This window comes from Capricornis sumatraensis, chromosome 2, assembly GCF_032405125.1.
Source record: "Capricornis sumatraensis isolate serow.1 chromosome 2, serow.2, whole genome shotgun sequence".
Taxonomy (NCBI): Eukaryota; Metazoa; Chordata; class Mammalia; order Artiodactyla; family Bovidae; genus Capricornis; species Capricornis sumatraensis.
The window spans coordinates 66,996,325-67,015,101 of record NC_091070.1 but is presented as its reverse complement, the minus strand read 5'-3'; the positions used below and the strand labels follow the sequence as shown (position 1 = coordinate 67,015,101).

The following is an 18,777-nucleotide window of genomic DNA, read 5'->3' as shown; positions in this document are numbered from 1 at the left end:
GGAAGGCCCTATGGAGCCCTGCTTGCTTACATTTGTGATATGTGTGATATATACTGAGACATAAGGTTGAAAGACAGTGCCAAAACTTCCCACCATCCTCCCCTCTATTAACATGGCAGTAAAAGGGCTGTCATTTTTGGAGTGTACATTCGCTATTTGAGGCTTGGGTAGGTGGCTCACTAACCTTGTCTTTTAATCTTGTGATATTCTTAGAATAGGTATTATACCATTTTCCAGATGAAGGAACTGAGGCTCAGAGAAGTTATTTCATTTGCCTGAGGTTACATGCATCAATAAGACATATCAACCAGCATTCAGACTGACCTGTTTGACTCAAAAACATCTTTTGTACCACTGTTTTCATACCCCCCAAAAAAGATAATCTGAAACTCATTTTTATAGTGTTCCTTTCTCATTCCTAAAAGTAGTTTTGGTATAGAAATTGAAGCCCATGAGCCAAGCAAGAGAATGATGCTATCTTTTGTAACCAACTAGTTTCTCCCTCTGCTATGGGCAAGTTGTTAGTTTTTATCACTTCAGGTGACCTGCATGGTTGATTGGAATGTTCAGAAAACAAAATTTTGAATAAAATTTTTCAGCCAATTCAATTGCATAGTGAAACTGCCCAGGGTAAGGATGCCTCTATGTAATATATGGAGATTTGCCTTTGAAATGTTTTCTTGTATTTTTCTTTTATTCTTAATTATATTATTCTAGTCCCTACATAACATCAATTGTAAATCTTCAATCTCGTAATAAAAATCAATGGGCAGTAAATGTGTTATTGCCAGTTACTTTTATTAATATTTACTGAGCACTTTTCTCTGTGAGGCCTTGATACAGGTGCCTCACTCACATCACTTCATTTAATCTTCAGTCACCTTTGAGGTAAGGACAGTGGTATAAGTTCCATTTTACAGTTTAAAAAAATGAGTTTCAAGGCAATTATTATTTGCCCAAATTCTTTATAAGCTGATGTTTAGAATTTGCATGCAGGTCTATTAAAACTATTGGAGTTTAGTTTGTGTTAGTGATTTTAAGTGTTAAAAAAAAAATTGGAAAGAAACTAAAATCACCTTCTAAAACTTTATACTGAGTTTATAAAATAACTTTTTAAAAACAAAGTTGGAAAAGCAACAAGGCTTACTTGGAAATTTAGATAGCAGATGTGATATTGGCAAGGCAGGGATGTAATTGTGAATAAATTAAAATGGAGATTATGAATTCCCGAGTGGTCCAGTGGTTAGGACTCCATGCTTCTACTGCAGGGGGTATGTGTTCCATCCTCGGTGCCATGAATCCTGCCTGAAATGGTATGCGCCAGCGCCCCCCACCCTACCCCCACCCCCACCCCCCCTACCCCCATCCCCACCCCACCCCCCGCCGCCAAAAAGGCTAATAAGGTAAAATGAATATTATGTTTTTCCTCAGAGTCTCCTAGCAAGCTAAATATATCTAGCTTGGGGTGAGATGTTTTCTAAGTTTTTGGCAGTCACAACTTTGTTCAGCCTAAGAGCTTCAGATGTGTGGTCCTCGACTGTAGCTGTGGATTCTGGCTAAGGGGTTCCCCTTGGGAGGGGCGGGCTGGTTCAGTAGGAATGCCAATCCTTGTGCGGTTCCGAGTGGCTGACCTGCTGGACCCCTCTTCCTTCCCTTCCGCGCGGCAGGTGCAGAACAAGCTGGACGGCTGCTGCTATGCGGTGAAGCGCATCCCCATCAACCCGGCCAGCAGGCACTTCCGCAGGATCAAGGGCGAGGTGACATTGCTGTCGCGCCTCCATCATGAGAACATCGTGCGTTACTACAATGCCTGGATCGAGAGACATGAGCGGCCGGCAGGCCCGGCAACCCCGCCCCCGAACTCGGGGCCCCAGGCCCAGGACGGGCAAGCCTTAGCCCAGCCAGCGGGCGACAGCGACCCGGACGGCCCGGGCAGCGTGGAGGCGGCCGCACCGCCGCCCATCCTCAGCAGCTCGGTGGAGTGGAGCACCTCCGGCGAGCGCTCGACCAGCACCCGCTTCCCCGCCGCCGGCCCAGACTCCAGCAGCGAAGAGGACGACGACGAGGAGCAGGGCGTCTTCTCACAGTCCTTCCTGTAAGAGCTTCCGTCGCATCCTGCCTCCCTGCCAGGCCCAGGCAGGGGAAGGGGGACTAGGTTGGAAATCCAGTCCTGTAGACCGTGTGGGAATACATGTACATGGAACTTATTTTAGAGAGGAAACAAATTCAGTCCAAAGATGTTTTTTTACCACCTGCTATCTTTAAGAGGTCTCTAAAATTCAAGTCCTGGAAGAAGGAAAATAGAAACTTCTTCCAATTCTTCCTGTTAATACATTTAATAGGATTTTGAAGAGTATTCTTTTTAGATAAAGGCTTCTAACTCTGGAAATAAAGGAACTAATTTGGAGTCTTGATATGGGGCCTACTGCAGCTCTAAAAAGGGTTACAGAACCAATAATTAATGGTCCTAAAATAAAGTTTAATTCATCTTAGAATCCATCCTAGTTATTTACATTTGTGGTTTTATTTCATTGTATCTGATTGGATGCAGTTTATTATGACCCCTAGCTATTGAATTATATATAACAGGGAATTCAGTTTCTTTAGTCTTTCTCTAATTCTCTTTTTAAGACCTGCTTCAGATTCTGACAGTGATATCATCTTTGACAATGAAGATGAGAACAGTAAAAGCCAGAATCAGGTAAATATATAAATGGAAGTGATACCATTTTATTCTTCATGGGATGGGGACATAGCAAATGTTTGATGTTATACACCTCAAGTAAAATAATAAAGCCTTAATCTGACATGCAAATATAGAAACTGTCAATTTAAAAAGCATGATTATTTAAAATACGCTATCCATGTGATTACTTAGATGTCTTAATTTATCCACAGAATAAAACAGGCCTGCTTTATTAGAAGAAAGGAATAAATTGACATGCTAGGTTTTTTGTTTTGCTTTGCTTTTAGTGAAAACCATTTCCTAGAGGACTTGGGGAAACATTATGTGGTTGGGAATGAGGGTTGAATGCAAATTATTTGGGGAAATGAATACCCTAATTGTGGAGTTATGTGGGTCTCTCTCACATCAGTTAATCTTGATGACTTACTCTCATAAACCATCCCCTAGAACAGTGTTTTAACACTGTAGGTCATGATCCTGTAACAGGTTATGAAATCAGTTTCAAGGGTTACAACCAGCTTCATTTTATTTTCAGTGCTATAGAGAAGAGTATAGAATGCAAAATTCATAACACTACTAAAGGTAAACTGTTCACAGAACTTGTCTCTTATGGTATTGTAAAATACAATATGGTCTGAAAGATTTGAAAACACTGCTTTAAGCCTTGGACCCCGCTCAGTTCTGTGTCTTCCTCCACCCAGGCCAGCAGAGCCCCTCAGTGCTGATGACATGGAGTTCAGGGTGAGGCTTTGTGATCTCTAGGGCTGTCTGTAGTTGCTAGAGAAATCTTCTGTAGCTGGGGACTGGATACAGTGACTTTATTACCAAAAATAAAAATAGAGTTACAAGCAGGGTGCATTCACAGTAGATAAAGGTAAGTCTACACATAGACTCTCTTAGATAAGCAGTTAAATTGGTTTGAATGAGGTTTGAATGCATTAGCCAGCATTTTTTGTAAGTACTTCTCTTTTCTATTAAAATCCCCCTTAAACCCCTGAGGAAGTTTAAGGAATAATAGCATAAGTAGTCTAAGCTATCTGCTTTGGTTTTAGCATTAGTTATGCATTTAATTATTATGGGGGCACCAAATTTACAATTCTGGCTTTGCTCAAGTAAGTGAGATATCCCATGGGGCACTCTGATTGATGGGTAGAAGCCTCTAAGAGATTAACAATTTTCTACAGATAACCCCTAGAATAAATAAATAATTCAAGAGTAGAATTTGGAGAATTCCCTAGTGACTCAGTGGTTAGGACTCTGAGTTTTCACTGCTGAGGGCGTGTTCGATCCCTGGTCAGGAAACTAAGATCCACCTCCACCCACTCCCCCCACAAAAAAAAGAGTAGAACTTGATTGATTCCATAACAGGTTATTTTTCCTTTAATAAATAAAACCTTGAAAAATGTTTCCACACAAAAAAATGCAGATCAGAAACAGTCAAATACTACCTAATATTTTTTCATACTTGGGGGTTGGAAAGAGTAATATGTCTTTTAGAAGAAGAAACAATTTTTTTTGAAGGGATGAGTTAGAAAAATAGCTGTAGGGGACAAACCGTGTGGAAAAGTGGTGTGGGGGATTGGTCACCCTATGTGGCAGCCGGGTGGTGGTTCTTTAGTGCTATAGCCAAGGGCAGTGTGCCATTTGGTAACATGAGCATATTTAAATTGTTTTAGCTAAAGATGGATTTCTCATCTTCTGTTTCCAAAGTAAGCCTACCATCAAAGGTGACATTCCAGTAAAACTGTAGCCTTAAAACATAAACCTGTATACATTCTACCCCTTCTTACCCGTAGGAAGATGTCAGTGGTAAGAAGGAATTGACTTTGAATCTTTCTGTGCATTGTGCACCTTTAATACCTATTTCCTGTTGTCCCTTTCATTGTTCTTTACAGTAATAGACCTATAAACTATGTGTTAGACTCTGGTATTGGCAAAGTTGGCTTTTAAGTGCAGTGAGCATCAAAAAGGACAGTGGTTGTTCTGCTCACTGACCTACCCTCCAAGACAGCATGATGGCCGTGTATGTGGTAGGGCGGGCATAAACGACTTGGTGACAGTAATGACTTTTTGTCCTTTCAGCCTCGTTTTGAGCTCTCTTGTGCTCCTCTTGTGTTAGGATGAAGATTGCAATGGAAAGAACAGTTGTCATGAAAGTGAGCCACCAGCAACCACCGAGGCTGTGCATTACCTCTACATCCAGGTGAGGCCCTGACACACAGCTCAGTGACTCAGCAACTCCCAGCAGTTGCTGGTGAGTAGGTTTTGGGAGATGAGAGTGAAAGAACAAGCAGAAGAGGGCTCAGCAGCACTGCCAGGGATGAATTGGCCAGAGAGGATTGCAGAATGGAGGCCCTTTCCCTCAGCCTTGAACCCGAGCTCTCTGGTACCAGAGCAACAGACAGCATAAGGCAGTGGTCTCCAGTTCTAAGCTCACCTGGATCGTGGAAGTTCACATTCTGGATCCACCAGTCACAGCTGTGTGAGCTCAGGCGAAGTTCTTCAGTATCCTGTGTCTCAGGATGCTGGGACATTTAATCACCTGTAATTTAATTTAATCACCTGTAAATTAAACAATAGCAGGTACCTTAATGACTTGTGAGGAATAAACACAGTAATGTGTGTAAAGTAATTAGAACCATACCCAAGGCCACAGGCGCTAGACTGTACACATACAGAAATTCTGTTTTGTCTAACAAGTTAAATCTGGACAAGTAAGTTATGAGGCATATAACATCCTCGTGTGCGCAGAAGACACACCAGCCTGGTTTTAGGAAAGTAGCTTGTCCTGGAACCCCTGAGGGATTGGAGAACCAGCTCCAATGAGGCATTGCTAAAGGGAAGCCTATAGGCTTTGTCCTGCTCCCTCTCCCAAGGGGCACGTTCTGGACAGTGGGAGCCTGCCAGCAGAGGGACAGCCACAAACCAAAGAGGAAAACGTGCCTCTGGCCCAAGAGAACAGGACTGTGGGTCATTATTAGTATTTTCAATCACATCTGCAAGGAGGCAGATCTTTAAATGTGAGAATCAGTACTATGCCAAAGAAGGAACCCTCAGACAAGTGTAATGTTTCAAAAGAGGTTAGTTAGGTGGTTACTTTACAGAAGCTGCAGCTGGTTTTAGGTTTTTCCTAACGTAAATCACTCACACTCATGATAAAGTGTTTGTCCCCCAAACTGCTAACTATTGAGTAGCTTCTCCATTCCAGTACTCTCTGAACAGTTACAGTGAGGCGAAAGTATGTAAGGGAGGTGTGTGAAGTGCGGGTACCTGCACCGTGTGGGAGGCAGAGGCCCTCTGGAAGACAAGCCAGAATTTGTAGATGTCATTCTGAGCCTGAGAGGGTATTTCTCTCTTTTTAAATGACATGTTCCTCTCTTTAAAAGCAATAACAAAAAAATCCATGAGGAATCTCAACTTTGATGCTCGTTTGAAACATACAGTCTGGTGTCATAAATTAAATGCTATATGTTGATCTAAGACTTAAATGACATTGCCTTGTTTTCTGATAGATTAATACAGTCAAGCAGGATGAGATAGAGCCCTTTCTTGAATATTTGGATATTTACAATGTTTCACTCTAGACTTGAAGGCCGTTGTGAGCAGATGAGAGAAACTAGTGACATCATTGAATTACTAATTGGCCCTTCTTGAAAATGTGGGCTTGGAAACAATCTTGTAAAACTAAATAAAATTTTATTTAATTCTGTTTTTGTATCACTTTTGACAAGGCTTTTAAAGTCTTATTTTTTAATGAACAATAATATGAAAAATAAAGAATGATTTTGTTGGAGTGCTAAGAGTATGCTTCTTCCCCCCAGTTTTTGGGTTTTTTTTTAATACTGTTGGTTTCTTTTTGTAATTAAAAAAAGATAAGCCTTTCCTGTAAGTACTTAAAATCTGTGGTCCATGTTTTAAAATACAGGATTACACTAATTGCCATTGTTCTCCTTGACTGAAATCTGTCATCAAATCCTGCCTGGTTCGTTCTTATCTGTAGATGGAGTACTGTGAGAAGAGCACTTTACGAGACACCATTGACCAGGGGCTGTATCGAGACACTGTCAGGCTCTGGAGGCTTTTCCGAGAGATTCTGGATGGATTGGCTTACATCCATGAGAAAGTAAGCTTGGCAACATTTCACATCTGACATGTTTCACATAAAATTTATAACAAAAGTAAATATGAGACTTGAGAAAAACTGAAATAGAGGGAAAATTATGGGTATTTTGAAATAATCTATTTTTATAGGAAATAGAACATGTCAAAAGATAAGAAAATAGCATAAAACCTCACAGTTCAAAGAAAACATTGAAGGATAGGACAGGGATCAGCAAACTATGGTGCCCACAGGATCCCTAGCCACTTCTGTTCATCCTGTGGGCTCAGGATGGCTGTTACATTTTTAAGCGGTTGTAAAAAAGATTGAAAGAAGGGTAACATCTCATGACACCTGACAATTCCGTGAAATTCAGATGTGTGTCCCTTAGTCACGTTTTGCTGGACCGTGGCCGTGACGGTTTAAGTGGCGCCTGTGGCTGGGCCTGCGCTGCTGCTGCACAGTGCAGTAGGTGTGCCAGAGCCTGTGTGGCCCGTGAAACCTGGAAGACTTGCTGTCTGACCCTTTACAGACAAAGTTTGCCAGCCTCTGGGCTAGGTGGTAATACTTGAACAAGTAGGGAAGGGGAGCATGCTTCCCCGAGTGGTTTAGAGAAAGTGAGAGCATGATTGATTCATGCCAAGGTGTGTGATTCTGACTCAGTGCTGCCCTTCCTAGGAACATGGAAAACCAGAAAGTCATCTAGCAAGAGATGAGACTGAGAACATAGCTTGCCAGGTGTATAAAATGGCACTTTAAAACTAGGAATTGTCATCATGACGTAAATGCTAATGGACCTAGCTTCAGGATGAAACGCAGCTTACATTTTAAACATGAGATTCTCTAATGCATTAGCATAAATATGTTTTCTTCCCCCCGTTCCTCAAGTTTCTTTAACCTTAAAATGTTTATACTGTACTATATTTATATAATATAAAAGAGCAGGACGCTTAATTTCCAGATGTCCAGTTTATAAATAGAGGAAGAAATAAAAGTGGTGTTTGTCTCCCTGACCAGAACAGGGAGACAAGATACAGCAGAGAGAAGGATCATTGAAAGTCTGATAGAGGGATGCCGAAGGGAACCGTTGGGATCAGACCTGTTCAGGACCAGCAGCAGGCTGACTGGGAGAGGGTGGCAGAGGTCAGCCAGCCTAGACTAGCATGGTCTGCAGGAGATGGCCTCACCCGGTTTTTATCACTAGGTCATCCTTTTAAATGAGGAAACAGGAAAAATATAAGCTGTTCTTAGGAAAAAGTATTGTTGGTTTCTTTGCTCTCTTCTATCAGGGAATGATTCACCGAGATTTGAAGCCTGTCAACATTTTTTTGGATTCTGATGACCACGTCAAAATAGGTGATTTTGGTTTGGCCACCGACCATCTAGCCTTTACTGTGAGTATTTTTTTTATTCAAGTGTGCCTAAAAACAAATGCATGTGCCTCGATTATCCTGTCTTCTAACATTCTCATGAGTTCCCTGAACTCTGCTGTGTGATCCCCGGGAAGTATACAAGTCTGAAGGAGTGGCTGTAAATTATCTTGCAGACTTTGAGATTGTGAATATGTGTTAGTGAGTGCATTCCTCTTGAGAGACATACAATTATTAGTTAGTGGGTGATGTTTAGGGCAAAGGCATATAATACTTTATGAAATGATTTGGTGTCTTGGTCTACCATGCCAGACACTGAGCAAGATGTTTTACACTCCAAGGACTTTTAACTTAATGAAATAAGACTTAAAAACCATGGAACATCAGGAGAATGAGTTCTAGACAGCATAAGTCAGAAAGTATTAATGTTATTCACAACATTATAGTTTAACAAAGCTAAAACAATATAAGTGAAATAGTCATATAAGATTAAAAGACAGTGAAAATTTACATATGGTTATGAGGATAAAGAAACACTGCACAGAGAAAAGAACATCTCATATGGGCCTGAAAGTCCAGTAGGCTGGGATCGAGGGCAGGGCCTGGTGACACCAGAGTCAGGGGTTCCAGAGGAAAAGAACCGCATAAGCAAAGGCCCTGGGGTAACCAGACATGACTGTTGAAGGCCAGCCTGTTGTCTGGTTGGTTGAAACTGTGAGGGTGTAGGGGAGCCATGAAAGAAGATGGCTTAAGGTTGGGGATTCTTGCAGGTGATTGAACACTAGGGGAAGAGTTTTACTTAACATCACGAGCCAGAGCTTAAGGCACCAAAGTCTGTGGTAAACACAGTTAATTCTAAGGGTGGTCAGAGGAAGAGATTAATAGTGAGAAGGACCAAAGGGCTAAATTAGAAGGTGACATTAGAAGGAACAGAGAGGGAGGAAGTGGAAGGGGGACAGTAAGGACGTGGTCCTGACCAGCACGGCGGTGAATTCAAAGAGTGCTAAGACCAAACGAACGAATTTAATTTGATGTCTCGGCTTTAGTCTATAGACGGTCAGTGTCTGTCAGCTTTCATCTATAGACAGACATTTAGTCTATGTCTGTCGGCCTTTAGTATATAAGGGCCTCCCCTATAAGGGGGCCTTCCCAGGTGCCTGCCAATGCAGAAAATGGGAGACACAATTTCAATCCCTGGGTCGGGAAGATCCCCTGGAGAAGGAAATGGCAACTCACCCCAGTATCTTGCCTGGGCAATTCCATGGACCAAGGAGCCTGGCAGGCTACAGTCCATGGGGTAGCAAAGAGCCCACACAGCTGAGCGACTGACCACATGCACATGAAGTAGATGAGAGCTCAGGCTCTGGATGCCCGCTGCCTGGGCCAGAAGCCATGGGTAAGTTATTTAGCTTCCTAGCATCTTTTCTAAAACATGTGCCTAAGGTAAGTACTGAATTCAGAGTTGTCACCACAATAAAATAAGAATTTAGGTGAACCCTGGAGCAGTGCCCTGCTCTGAAAATGTTACAGCTGTTGTTATCCGTGGCAGTGCTTATAACAGGAATCCACGGAGTGATGAGAGAAAAATAGTGATTCGGGTTAATGCAAGACAGCACTGTCACAGATGTAGTGGAGGAGGTGAGGCTCCCTAAGAGGTATTCACAGCTCTGGAGGGATACATTTGGTGACCGGCCTCTGGGAGAGAAGAGTGAATAAAGTAATAACAGTGGGAAGTTAGAAAGTGAGTTTGTTGTTATTAGTCTTCTTTAACTCCAGTAAATAGATTCTGTTTTGAAATATGAAAATAAATTAGTTTTGGTAAACTTTAAGGGGTTCTGCCATGAAGGAGGTCTGGGTGAATTGCCCCTCTCCTTGACCTCATTGGGTTTCTAGTGAGCCCTACGTTAGTAGGCTAACTGAACTAAAAAAAATACATAGCTCAGAAAAGCATTATTACTGTTGTCCTGGATTCTTTGTAGTATTTTTTTATTCAGTCTTCATTTAGAAGTGATAATCCATTCCTGTGGAATAATATTTTAATTTGATATTTGGCTTACTTATATTTTTAGGCTGACGGCAAACAAGATGACACATCAGGAGATCAGATGATTAAATCAGACCCTTCAGGTAAATCCAGAAGACTGTGTATTTAATTCATGTGTTAATAAGCAGTCCACAAAATTTCCTTTTTTCCCTTTTTTTTTTTAACATACAAAAAGCTATACATATGTAATGTATACAGCTTGAGGCCTTTTGAGGTACATACGCACTTAGAAAACATCACCATAATCATATCCATCACCTCCAAGTTTCTCCCTGCCTTCTTACTTATTACTATTATCATTACCAATTTTGTGATAAGAATACTTAACAAGACAATTTTAAATATGAAATACAGTATAAAATTTCTCAATTTGAAACCTGTTTTTCATTTGTAAAGATTTTATTCTAAAGCAAATTATAATTATTCATTAAGTTAACAAAATTATGAACATTCTTTAATTTTTTTCCCCTCTTCACTATATTGATGTTCTTGAGGACTCTTAAGAAACTAGAGCTTCAATTAGAATAATTTGATTCTGTGGGCAAGCAGTTATACTTTGACCCCAGGTGGTAATGGGAGATTACTTCATGACCTGGCCTGTCTGAGATCTTCCTGCCTGGCACTGCCCCTTTACCACAGCAGAGCCAAGGTATGTGGCCGGCCGGCCACGATTCAGGGTTAACAGCTTGGTGAAATGTATGCTGCTGCTTCCTGTGAATAGTGTCAACAGTCTGTGTCTCTCTCTTAAGAAACTTTTTTTTAAATAAAAATTTGCCTTATCTCTAAGTCCTGTTATTAGACACCTTTTCCCTGCCTTCTTCCCTGCAGGTCATTTGACTGGGATGGTTGGCACTGCTTTATATGTAAGCCCTGAGGTCCAAGGAAGCACCAAATCTGCATACAACCAGGTAAAAAAAGCAGCTTTGCGGGGAAAAGGAAAGATTGAGAGAGAGAGAGAAAAGAAAGAGTATGAAGATCACAGCGCTCGGGGTTCAGTTACCAGCTGAGAAAGCGGGAAACATTCGTTCATTCAGTCTGTCAGTTCAGTTCAGTCACTCAGTCGTATCCGACTCTTTGCAACCCCATGGACTGCAGCATGCCAGGCTTCCCTGTCTATCACCAACTTCTGGAGCTTGCTCAAACTCATGTCTGTCGAGTCGGTGATGCAACCCAACCATCTCATCCTCTGTTGTCCCCTTCTTCTCCTGCCTTCAGTCTTTCCCAGCATCAGGGTCTTTTCCAGTGAGTCAGTTCTTCGCATCAGGTGGCCAAAGTATTGGGCTTCAGCTTCAGCATCAGTCCTTCCAATGAACACCCAGGACTGGTTTCCTTTAGGATGGACTGGCTGGATCTCCTTGCAGTCCAAGTCTGTATCTTGCATCCGTTGAGTGACTGTTCCAGGTAGGACATGTGATGCCCAAAGACAGTGACTGAAGCTGGCACTCTTGCTGCCAAGGAGCTTACAGGCCTTCTGTCCATCTAAAGATTTAAACTAACTGGCCCTGGGCCAGGCCCTGGGAACACAGGGAACAACGCAATCAACTAATAAGACATCTTTTTCCAGCCTTCAGGGGCCTTGTCCACTGATGGATGAACGAAACAAGTAAAAATTCTTAAATCATAAACTATGTAAGAGCTAAGAAGAAAAGAAATGGGATCCAGTGACCAGAGGACAATAAGGAGCATCGTCCTTAGGTTGACTGATTACAGAAAGCCTCTCCGAGAGGACAGCTGTCCTGATAAAAGAGGAAAAGAGGGAGAAGTCACAAGAGTTGGGGCCTGGAGCTTGGCTCTGAGGGGAGAGGGATAAGCAGGGGAAATTGCACCTCAGAGAGAAGTGTGTTAGCATGGGTGAGAGCTGGCATGGCGTGGTGCACTTAGGACAGTCGCAAAGAATGTCAGACTGGCTACAGCAAGGTGAGCCATGGGGGCAAGAGGCACGAAGCAAAGCTGGGGGGAACGCCAGGGGCAGGTGATGCAGGGCCAGCATGGACATGATAAGGAGTGAGCACAGGCAGCCCCTGAAGCATCTCGAGTGAGAGAGTTCATTCCACCTGCTGCCGGACGCCTTGCAGAAATCCAGATGGGCGGCTGAGCTAGGACGAGCGGTGGCAGTAGACACCGGGTTTGCTGTTTTAGTCGCTCAGTCATGTCCGACTTTTTGCAACCCCATGGACTGCAGCACGCCAGGCTTTCCTGTCCTTTACTATCTCCAGAGTTTGCTCAAACTCATGTCAGTCGAGTCAGTGATGCCATCTAACACTCTCATCCTCTGTCACCCGCTTTTCCTCCTGCCCTCAGTCTTTCTCAGCATCATTATCTTTTCCAATGAATCAGCTCTTCGCATCAGGTGGCCAAAGTATTAGAACTTCAGCTTTACCATCAGTCATTCCAATGATTATTCAGGATTGGTTTCCTTTAGGATTGACTGGTTTGATCTCCTTGCTGTCCAAGGGACTCTCAAAAGTCTATTCGAGCACCACAGTTTGAAAGCATCAATTCTTTGGCACTCAGCCTTCTTTCTGGTCCAACTCTCACATCCGTACATGACTACAGGAAAAACCATAGCTTTGACTATATGGACCTTTGTCACCAAAGTGATATCTCTGAAGTATGCAGATATGAGATGCACATTGGAGGGGAAGTGACAGGTTTTTTTAATGGAGTGGGTGTTGGGTGAGGAAAAGGAAGGGAAACAGGACAATACTCAGCTTTCTGCCTGGAGCGGCTAGGGGAAGGGTAGTTGACTGAGCCTAGGAACCCTGAAGAACGACATGGGAGGTGGAGGAGACAATGGCAAAGAAAACTGCCTGGGGCACGTTAAGAAGGAAATGCCAGATGAGAAATCCTATTGGTGAGGTCCAGTCTGCTGCTGAAGACTCATGACTCAAGTTCAGGGACTTCCCTGATGGTCCAGTGGCTAAGACTCGGGGCTCCCAATGCAGGGGGCCCAGGTTCGATCCCTGGCCGGGGAAGTAGATCCTGCTTGCTGCAAGTGAAAGTTCACATGCTGTAACTAAAAAAGCCCACATGCTGCAACTAAAGACCCTGCACAGTCAAATAAATAAATATTTTTTTAAAAAGAAGACTCAAGTTCAGAAGAAAGGTCAAAGTCAGGGGTATAAATTTGAGAGTCACCAGCACACAGATGGGATTTAAAAGCTTGAGCCTGGCTGAAATCACTTAGGCCAAGACCCACAGAGGTAAATTTTTAAAACACACGAAGCAGGCAGTCTGCATCAAAGCGTGTTTTCAAGCTTGCGGTGGCAACTCTAGTGTGGGTTTTGATTCTGACGAGAGCACCAGGCAGTGAGTTGAAGGAGACCTCCAGATACCAGGCGAGGATGAGGGTGTGTAGAGGTGGACATGCCCATCCTGAGGGAGGGAGGCACCTATAGTGTCACCACTCCAGTTTAGCCTGCAAGAGGGTAATGGAATCCTTGAAAGGATTTTGGCCTAGCCCTCTTCCACCTTTTGAAATGTATCCTAAGGAAACAACCAGGGACATCCAGAAAGATTAGTGTGAAAGACGTCTGTCACAGTGTTGTTTATAACAGGGCGGAATCGTAAGTGTTTAAAAGTAGGGAACTGGTTAAATTATGGGGCTTCCATGTAATTGAATATGTCATTGAAATCACGTTTTAGAAAAATGACATTATAGTATTAAAATATTCATTTGTGTTAGGAGAGTAAAAGTTACAGATGACACTGTGGTTCTAGTTTTAATGCGTGTGTGTGTGTGTGTGTGTAGATATTTTTTTTAAAGGCATAAAGTGGGCATATCTTAGCCATCAGTAGTAAATTTCTTTAGGCAATGGAGTTATGGATGGTTGCTATTTTATTCTTGGTGCTTTTCTGTATATTCCACATTTTTCTACAGCTAATGTGTAGGAAATGACACGATGAGTGTTTGTTTTTAAGACTTTGGAGGTCACCGGTTGGAGAGGCTCTCCTGCTAATTCTTGAGTCCAACTGCATTCAAGTTTTCCTTGGAAACAGCTTCTGTGCCTGTGTGCAGTGTACCATGAGCAGTCTCGGCCTGTTTGTGCTCGGCTGCCACAGGCACAGGACCTTCTAAACATCCTCTTCCCCTTGGCAGCTGCCTACCTGAGACTCTGCACTGACTTGCCTTTTGCCTTCTTTACTTGTACTTCCCTATTTTGTGGGGATTTGTCACGCGATCTTTCTGTCGTGCTGTGCTTCTGTCCTCATCAGTATGGCTTTGCAATCAATAGCTGATACTTGCTGTCAGATGCAGATTGTGCTGTGTTTCCCTTTTGAGATGATCAATAAAAATGCAGTTTTGTTGTTGTGTTGTTTAGCTGCTCAGTCGTAACTCTTTGGGTCCTCATAGATTGCAGCCCACCAGGCTTCTCTGTCCAGGGGATTTTACAGGCAAGAATACTGCAATGGGTTGCCATTTCCTACTCCAGGGAATCTTCCTGACCCAGGGAGCGCATCTGTGTCTCCATATCTGCATCATTGCAGGTGGATTCTTTATCACTGAACCACTGCAGAAGCCCTGTAAAGATACAAAGCTGACTCTTTTAAAGATGTCAGTTGTCCTTGCTCTGTAATAATTATTCTCAATGTGTGGCCAGGGGTTATCTATGTCTGTGGGTAGGGCTGAACCAGTTACAACCAATTTTTAAGAAAAATGTTGAAGTCGTCCCAAATATTTTATCATCTAAATATAAAAATCCCATCTATATTTTATACTTACAGATTTGTTTTTTTTTTTAGGACAGAGTGAATTTTTTTCTCGTATGGCTAATTTTTCACTTAGGTGAACATTATCCCATCTAACAGTGCTCATCCTCTAATTCCCTGTTGGATTATGCTTTCATATCTAGGCTCTAAATGTAATTCTTTTTCCTCCTCAGAAAGTGGATCTCTTCAGCCTGGGGATTATCTTCTTTGAGATGTCCTATCACCCCATGGTCACAGCCTCAGAAAGAATCTTTGTTCTCAACCAGCTCAGAGATGTATGTATCAGATGTTTTAGTGCCTCCACTTCCAGTAACCTGAATCTTAGTATGGACATTAGAATTCAGTGCTGGGTGTTTATCTGTTATTTATAATATAGAAAGGGGTGGTCCTGCTGTAATTTTCTGTTTTCTAGTAAATGGAAATTCATCTCAGCTTATCCACTTACAATGATAAAAAACTTACCCCAAATTGATTTATTTTTGGAGATATTGCTAGGTTATCCTTTTGAAAATATTTTGAGATTTCCTCTTGATTTTAAAACAAAGGGATTTAAAAATTTTGCATAATATCAATATAGTTACAGCAATGGGAAGGAGTTATAAGGATAGCAGATATTTAGATCTAGAAATTAAAAGGTTCCAGCTGAATGTACTGGATATAGTAATGCCTAAAAAATACCACTATGACCAGAAGGTAAGTGGGGTCTGGAGTAAAAATCAGCCACTTGAATTTTTTTCACAATGAGATCTCCCTCAGTCTTCTTGGGTTTGATTCCTGCCTCTTCCCAAACTAAAAGGGACGAATGTTGGCGTGTGTGAGGTCAAGGGTGCCCATGGGCATCAGCATTAAGATGAGGGGAGAATAAGGTTAAAGTGAGGGAGATTGAGGTTCACATATTCCTGTGTAAGAGAGATGGAGAATCTTCCTCCTCCTTCCTAGAGCAGAACCAAGAATGCATGTCTGTTGGTATTAATCACATACAGCGTGACTAAGAATACCCTGTGAGGTATCTCAGGAAGGAGTTTGATAGTTCAACTGCCAGGACGGCGTGGGCAGCTATGTTCATCATGTATCAGAGGAAACAAAGTGATTACTGTGTCCTTGCCTTGACTTGGAGTGCTCTTCGAGGATTATGTCATTGGTGAAGTGCCTCTCTTTAGTGTAAAATTCATGTTTGTTGCCTCATTTCAAGAATATCTCAACTGCCAGGTTAATGTTATGACTGAGGTCTTATTTACCAGAGAGGTGAGAAATTTGAGGGGGTGGGTAGAGATTGTCATGTTGGTTTTCTGTTACTCTGTGTTGACCGGTTTGTACTTTTACCCTTGTTCGTTTAATAAGGTTGCTCTTGTCTTTCTCTGAAGCCCTTAGATGCTAAAATACTTTGTTCTCAAATGAGGTGCTTTCTGTCACCTAGGCTGTCATTTGCGTGAAGTTAGAGTTAAAACGCATCTCCTTGGAAGGATGGACATTGGGTTTCAAGATGAGTTTCTTGTCCATCTCCCCTTGTTAGCAAACTTTCATTTCTTTTATTTGATTTTCTTACCTCTGGTGAATAAAATGCTTTCACATTTTATTGTGAAAATGTGGCAGTCTGCCAAGCACTAGCTGATTTGAATACAATATTTTTTTTAGCCCACTTCACCTAAGTTTCCAGAAGACTTTGATGATGGAGAGCATATAAAGCAGGTAATTTTCTGATACTTTAATTACTGTGTTCTCACTCTGGAGTTTTAATTACTATTTTTCTTCTTCAATTAGTAATCTTCTGCCACTCATTCTCTTGTGTCATGGGAACAACGTGGGGGGAAAATATCAAAAGATGGAGTACTTAAAATGTGTTTAGACTTGAAAAACACTGTAAAAATGCCAAGGGCTGGCATAGAAAATTAACAAACTACAGGGTTCTTTTTTGTGATTCATCATGCTTTTGAAGTACTGTTTGGACCTTTGGGTTAGCTATTGAAAAAAGAGAATGCTCTTACAGCTCATTGTTTGAGATTAAGCTTGAAACTTTAAGAAAAAGAAAATACATTTTAAAACTGTAATTTTGTCCTGTCTTATATTGGTTAAAGTAGCTTATATTGTAAAGGGGAAGACTAAACAGTTAGATGATACAGTAATTTAAACAAAATAATTTTTCCTCCATACTATAAATACATGTGTGTGTGTACACGCACGTGCCTGCTAAGTTGGCTTCAGTTGTGTCTGACTTTTTGCTACCCTATAGAATGTAGCCCACCAGACTTCTCTGTGGGTTTTCCAGACAGGAACACTAGAGTGAATTGCCATACCCTCCTCCAAGGAATATTCCCGACCCAGGGATCGAACCCGTATCTCTTACATCTCTTGCATTGGCAGGTGGGCTATTTACCACTAGCGCAACCTGGGAAGCCCCTGTAGTATATGTATGTCATAGTGAATTATTAGCATCTGGCTAATATGAAGGAATAATTATTAGTGAATTTATTATAGTGCTTCTGGTGTGCCTTTCTTGTTAGTGCTGGCTGTTTGTCTTAGAGGAACCTTCCATGGTTAATACTCTCATCATGTAGAAGTTTACTCCTTAAACTGATTTCTTAACAATTATAATCACGGCAGAATCCCTTATTTAAATTTTAATGTTGAGAACAGAAACCTAGCTAGAATATTGCATTAATTTGCTATTTTTTGATTATTGGTTTTGTATCTGGATGGACTTAACTTTTTTAGACTAATTTTCCTCCCCTGTAAAATAGAGATATTAAATATCCTTTATTTTATATTGGCACAAACATCCTATAATTTGGTAGCATTTAACATATGACATTTGTTTATGGTTCGAGGGACCCATTCTGCCTCAAATGTTGAATTAGAACCATTAGAAAGTGGCTTCCCAGGTATCTCAGTGGTAAAGAAACTTCCTGCCGATGAAGAAGACACAAGTTTTGATTCCTGCATCAGGAAGATCCCCTGGAGGAGGAAGCAGCCACCCACTCTAGCTTTCTTGCCTGAGAGGTCCCATGGACAGAGGAGCCTGGTAAGCTATAGTCCATGGGGCTGCAAAGAATCGGACATGACTGAGTGACTGAGCATACATGAAAAAATACATTGAGTCATGTTTCTCCTTCTTTTACTAGCTATCACTGACCTGAACTGAGTTGTTCCCTGTGTTTTTTAGGGTATCATAAGTAAACACTCAGATCATAGCATTTCCCTGTAATGAGGTCAGTCTTATTCAGTATTCCCACATGGTGGCTTCTGTGGTGGTGTAGTTAAACTGCAGGCATAAGCACAGCTATACACACCATTTCTCAAGACAGTGATTGTCCTCCTAGCACAAGGACTTACTGGGCACCCTGGAGCATTTGCACTGGGGATGTATAAACTTATCCATATATAACCATATATAAACTTAACCTTATAAAACGTATAAACTTAACCATGGCAGCCACTGCCACTGCTGCCTCCCATGTCACATTGTTGCTTTTTATCTGCAAGAAGGCAGCATAGAAAATGCTTATTGACTGAGTATAACAGTTATTGCCACATACAGAAATTAAGTATTACTGTTGATTTTGCTGAATAGGATATTATTTTTACCAGTTTAATTTAACATATATATTCATAAAGTTATATCACATCAGTTCCTTTCTTTATATGAAAAATAATTACCTGTGTTTTTAATTCTAGCCTCAACCAGGGTTAAGGATTATGGGGGAGGGTATTTTAAAGATATGTAATTAAAGATGCTTAATGAGATTCATCTATATTGAGGTTTTCTGATCTCAAGTATTCTTCTGACTCCTTATGAACAAGAGAATTACAGAATCATTCTGGGGCCTTTCAAAGGTTTAAGCAGGGAACTATAGTATCTTCAAATAGTTCC

At 41.6% G+C, this 18,777-nt stretch overlaps 1 protein-coding gene across 1 annotated transcript in view; it reads left to right on the top strand.

The window, feature by feature from the left end:
* The window catches only part of EIF2AK4 (eukaryotic translation initiation factor 2 alpha kinase 4), a 101,831-nt gene that overhangs the window by 48,297 nt on the left and 34,757 nt on the right, over positions 1 to 18,777 (top strand). Inside the window, exons 12-20 of the mRNA XM_068966743.1 lie at positions 1,668 to 2,095; positions 2,632 to 2,701; positions 4,806 to 4,889; positions 6,687 to 6,809; positions 8,075 to 8,179; positions 10,225 to 10,282; positions 11,028 to 11,107; positions 15,083 to 15,184; positions 16,545 to 16,598. Of these exons, the coding sequence (XP_068822844.1) occupies positions 1,668 to 2,095; positions 2,632 to 2,701; positions 4,806 to 4,889; positions 6,687 to 6,809; positions 8,075 to 8,179; positions 10,225 to 10,282; positions 11,028 to 11,107; positions 15,083 to 15,184; positions 16,545 to 16,598 (1,104 nt within the window). The remainder of the gene's footprint in view (positions 1 to 1,667; positions 2,096 to 2,631; positions 2,702 to 4,805; positions 4,890 to 6,686; positions 6,810 to 8,074; positions 8,180 to 10,224; positions 10,283 to 11,027; positions 11,108 to 15,082; positions 15,185 to 16,544; positions 16,599 to 18,777) is intronic.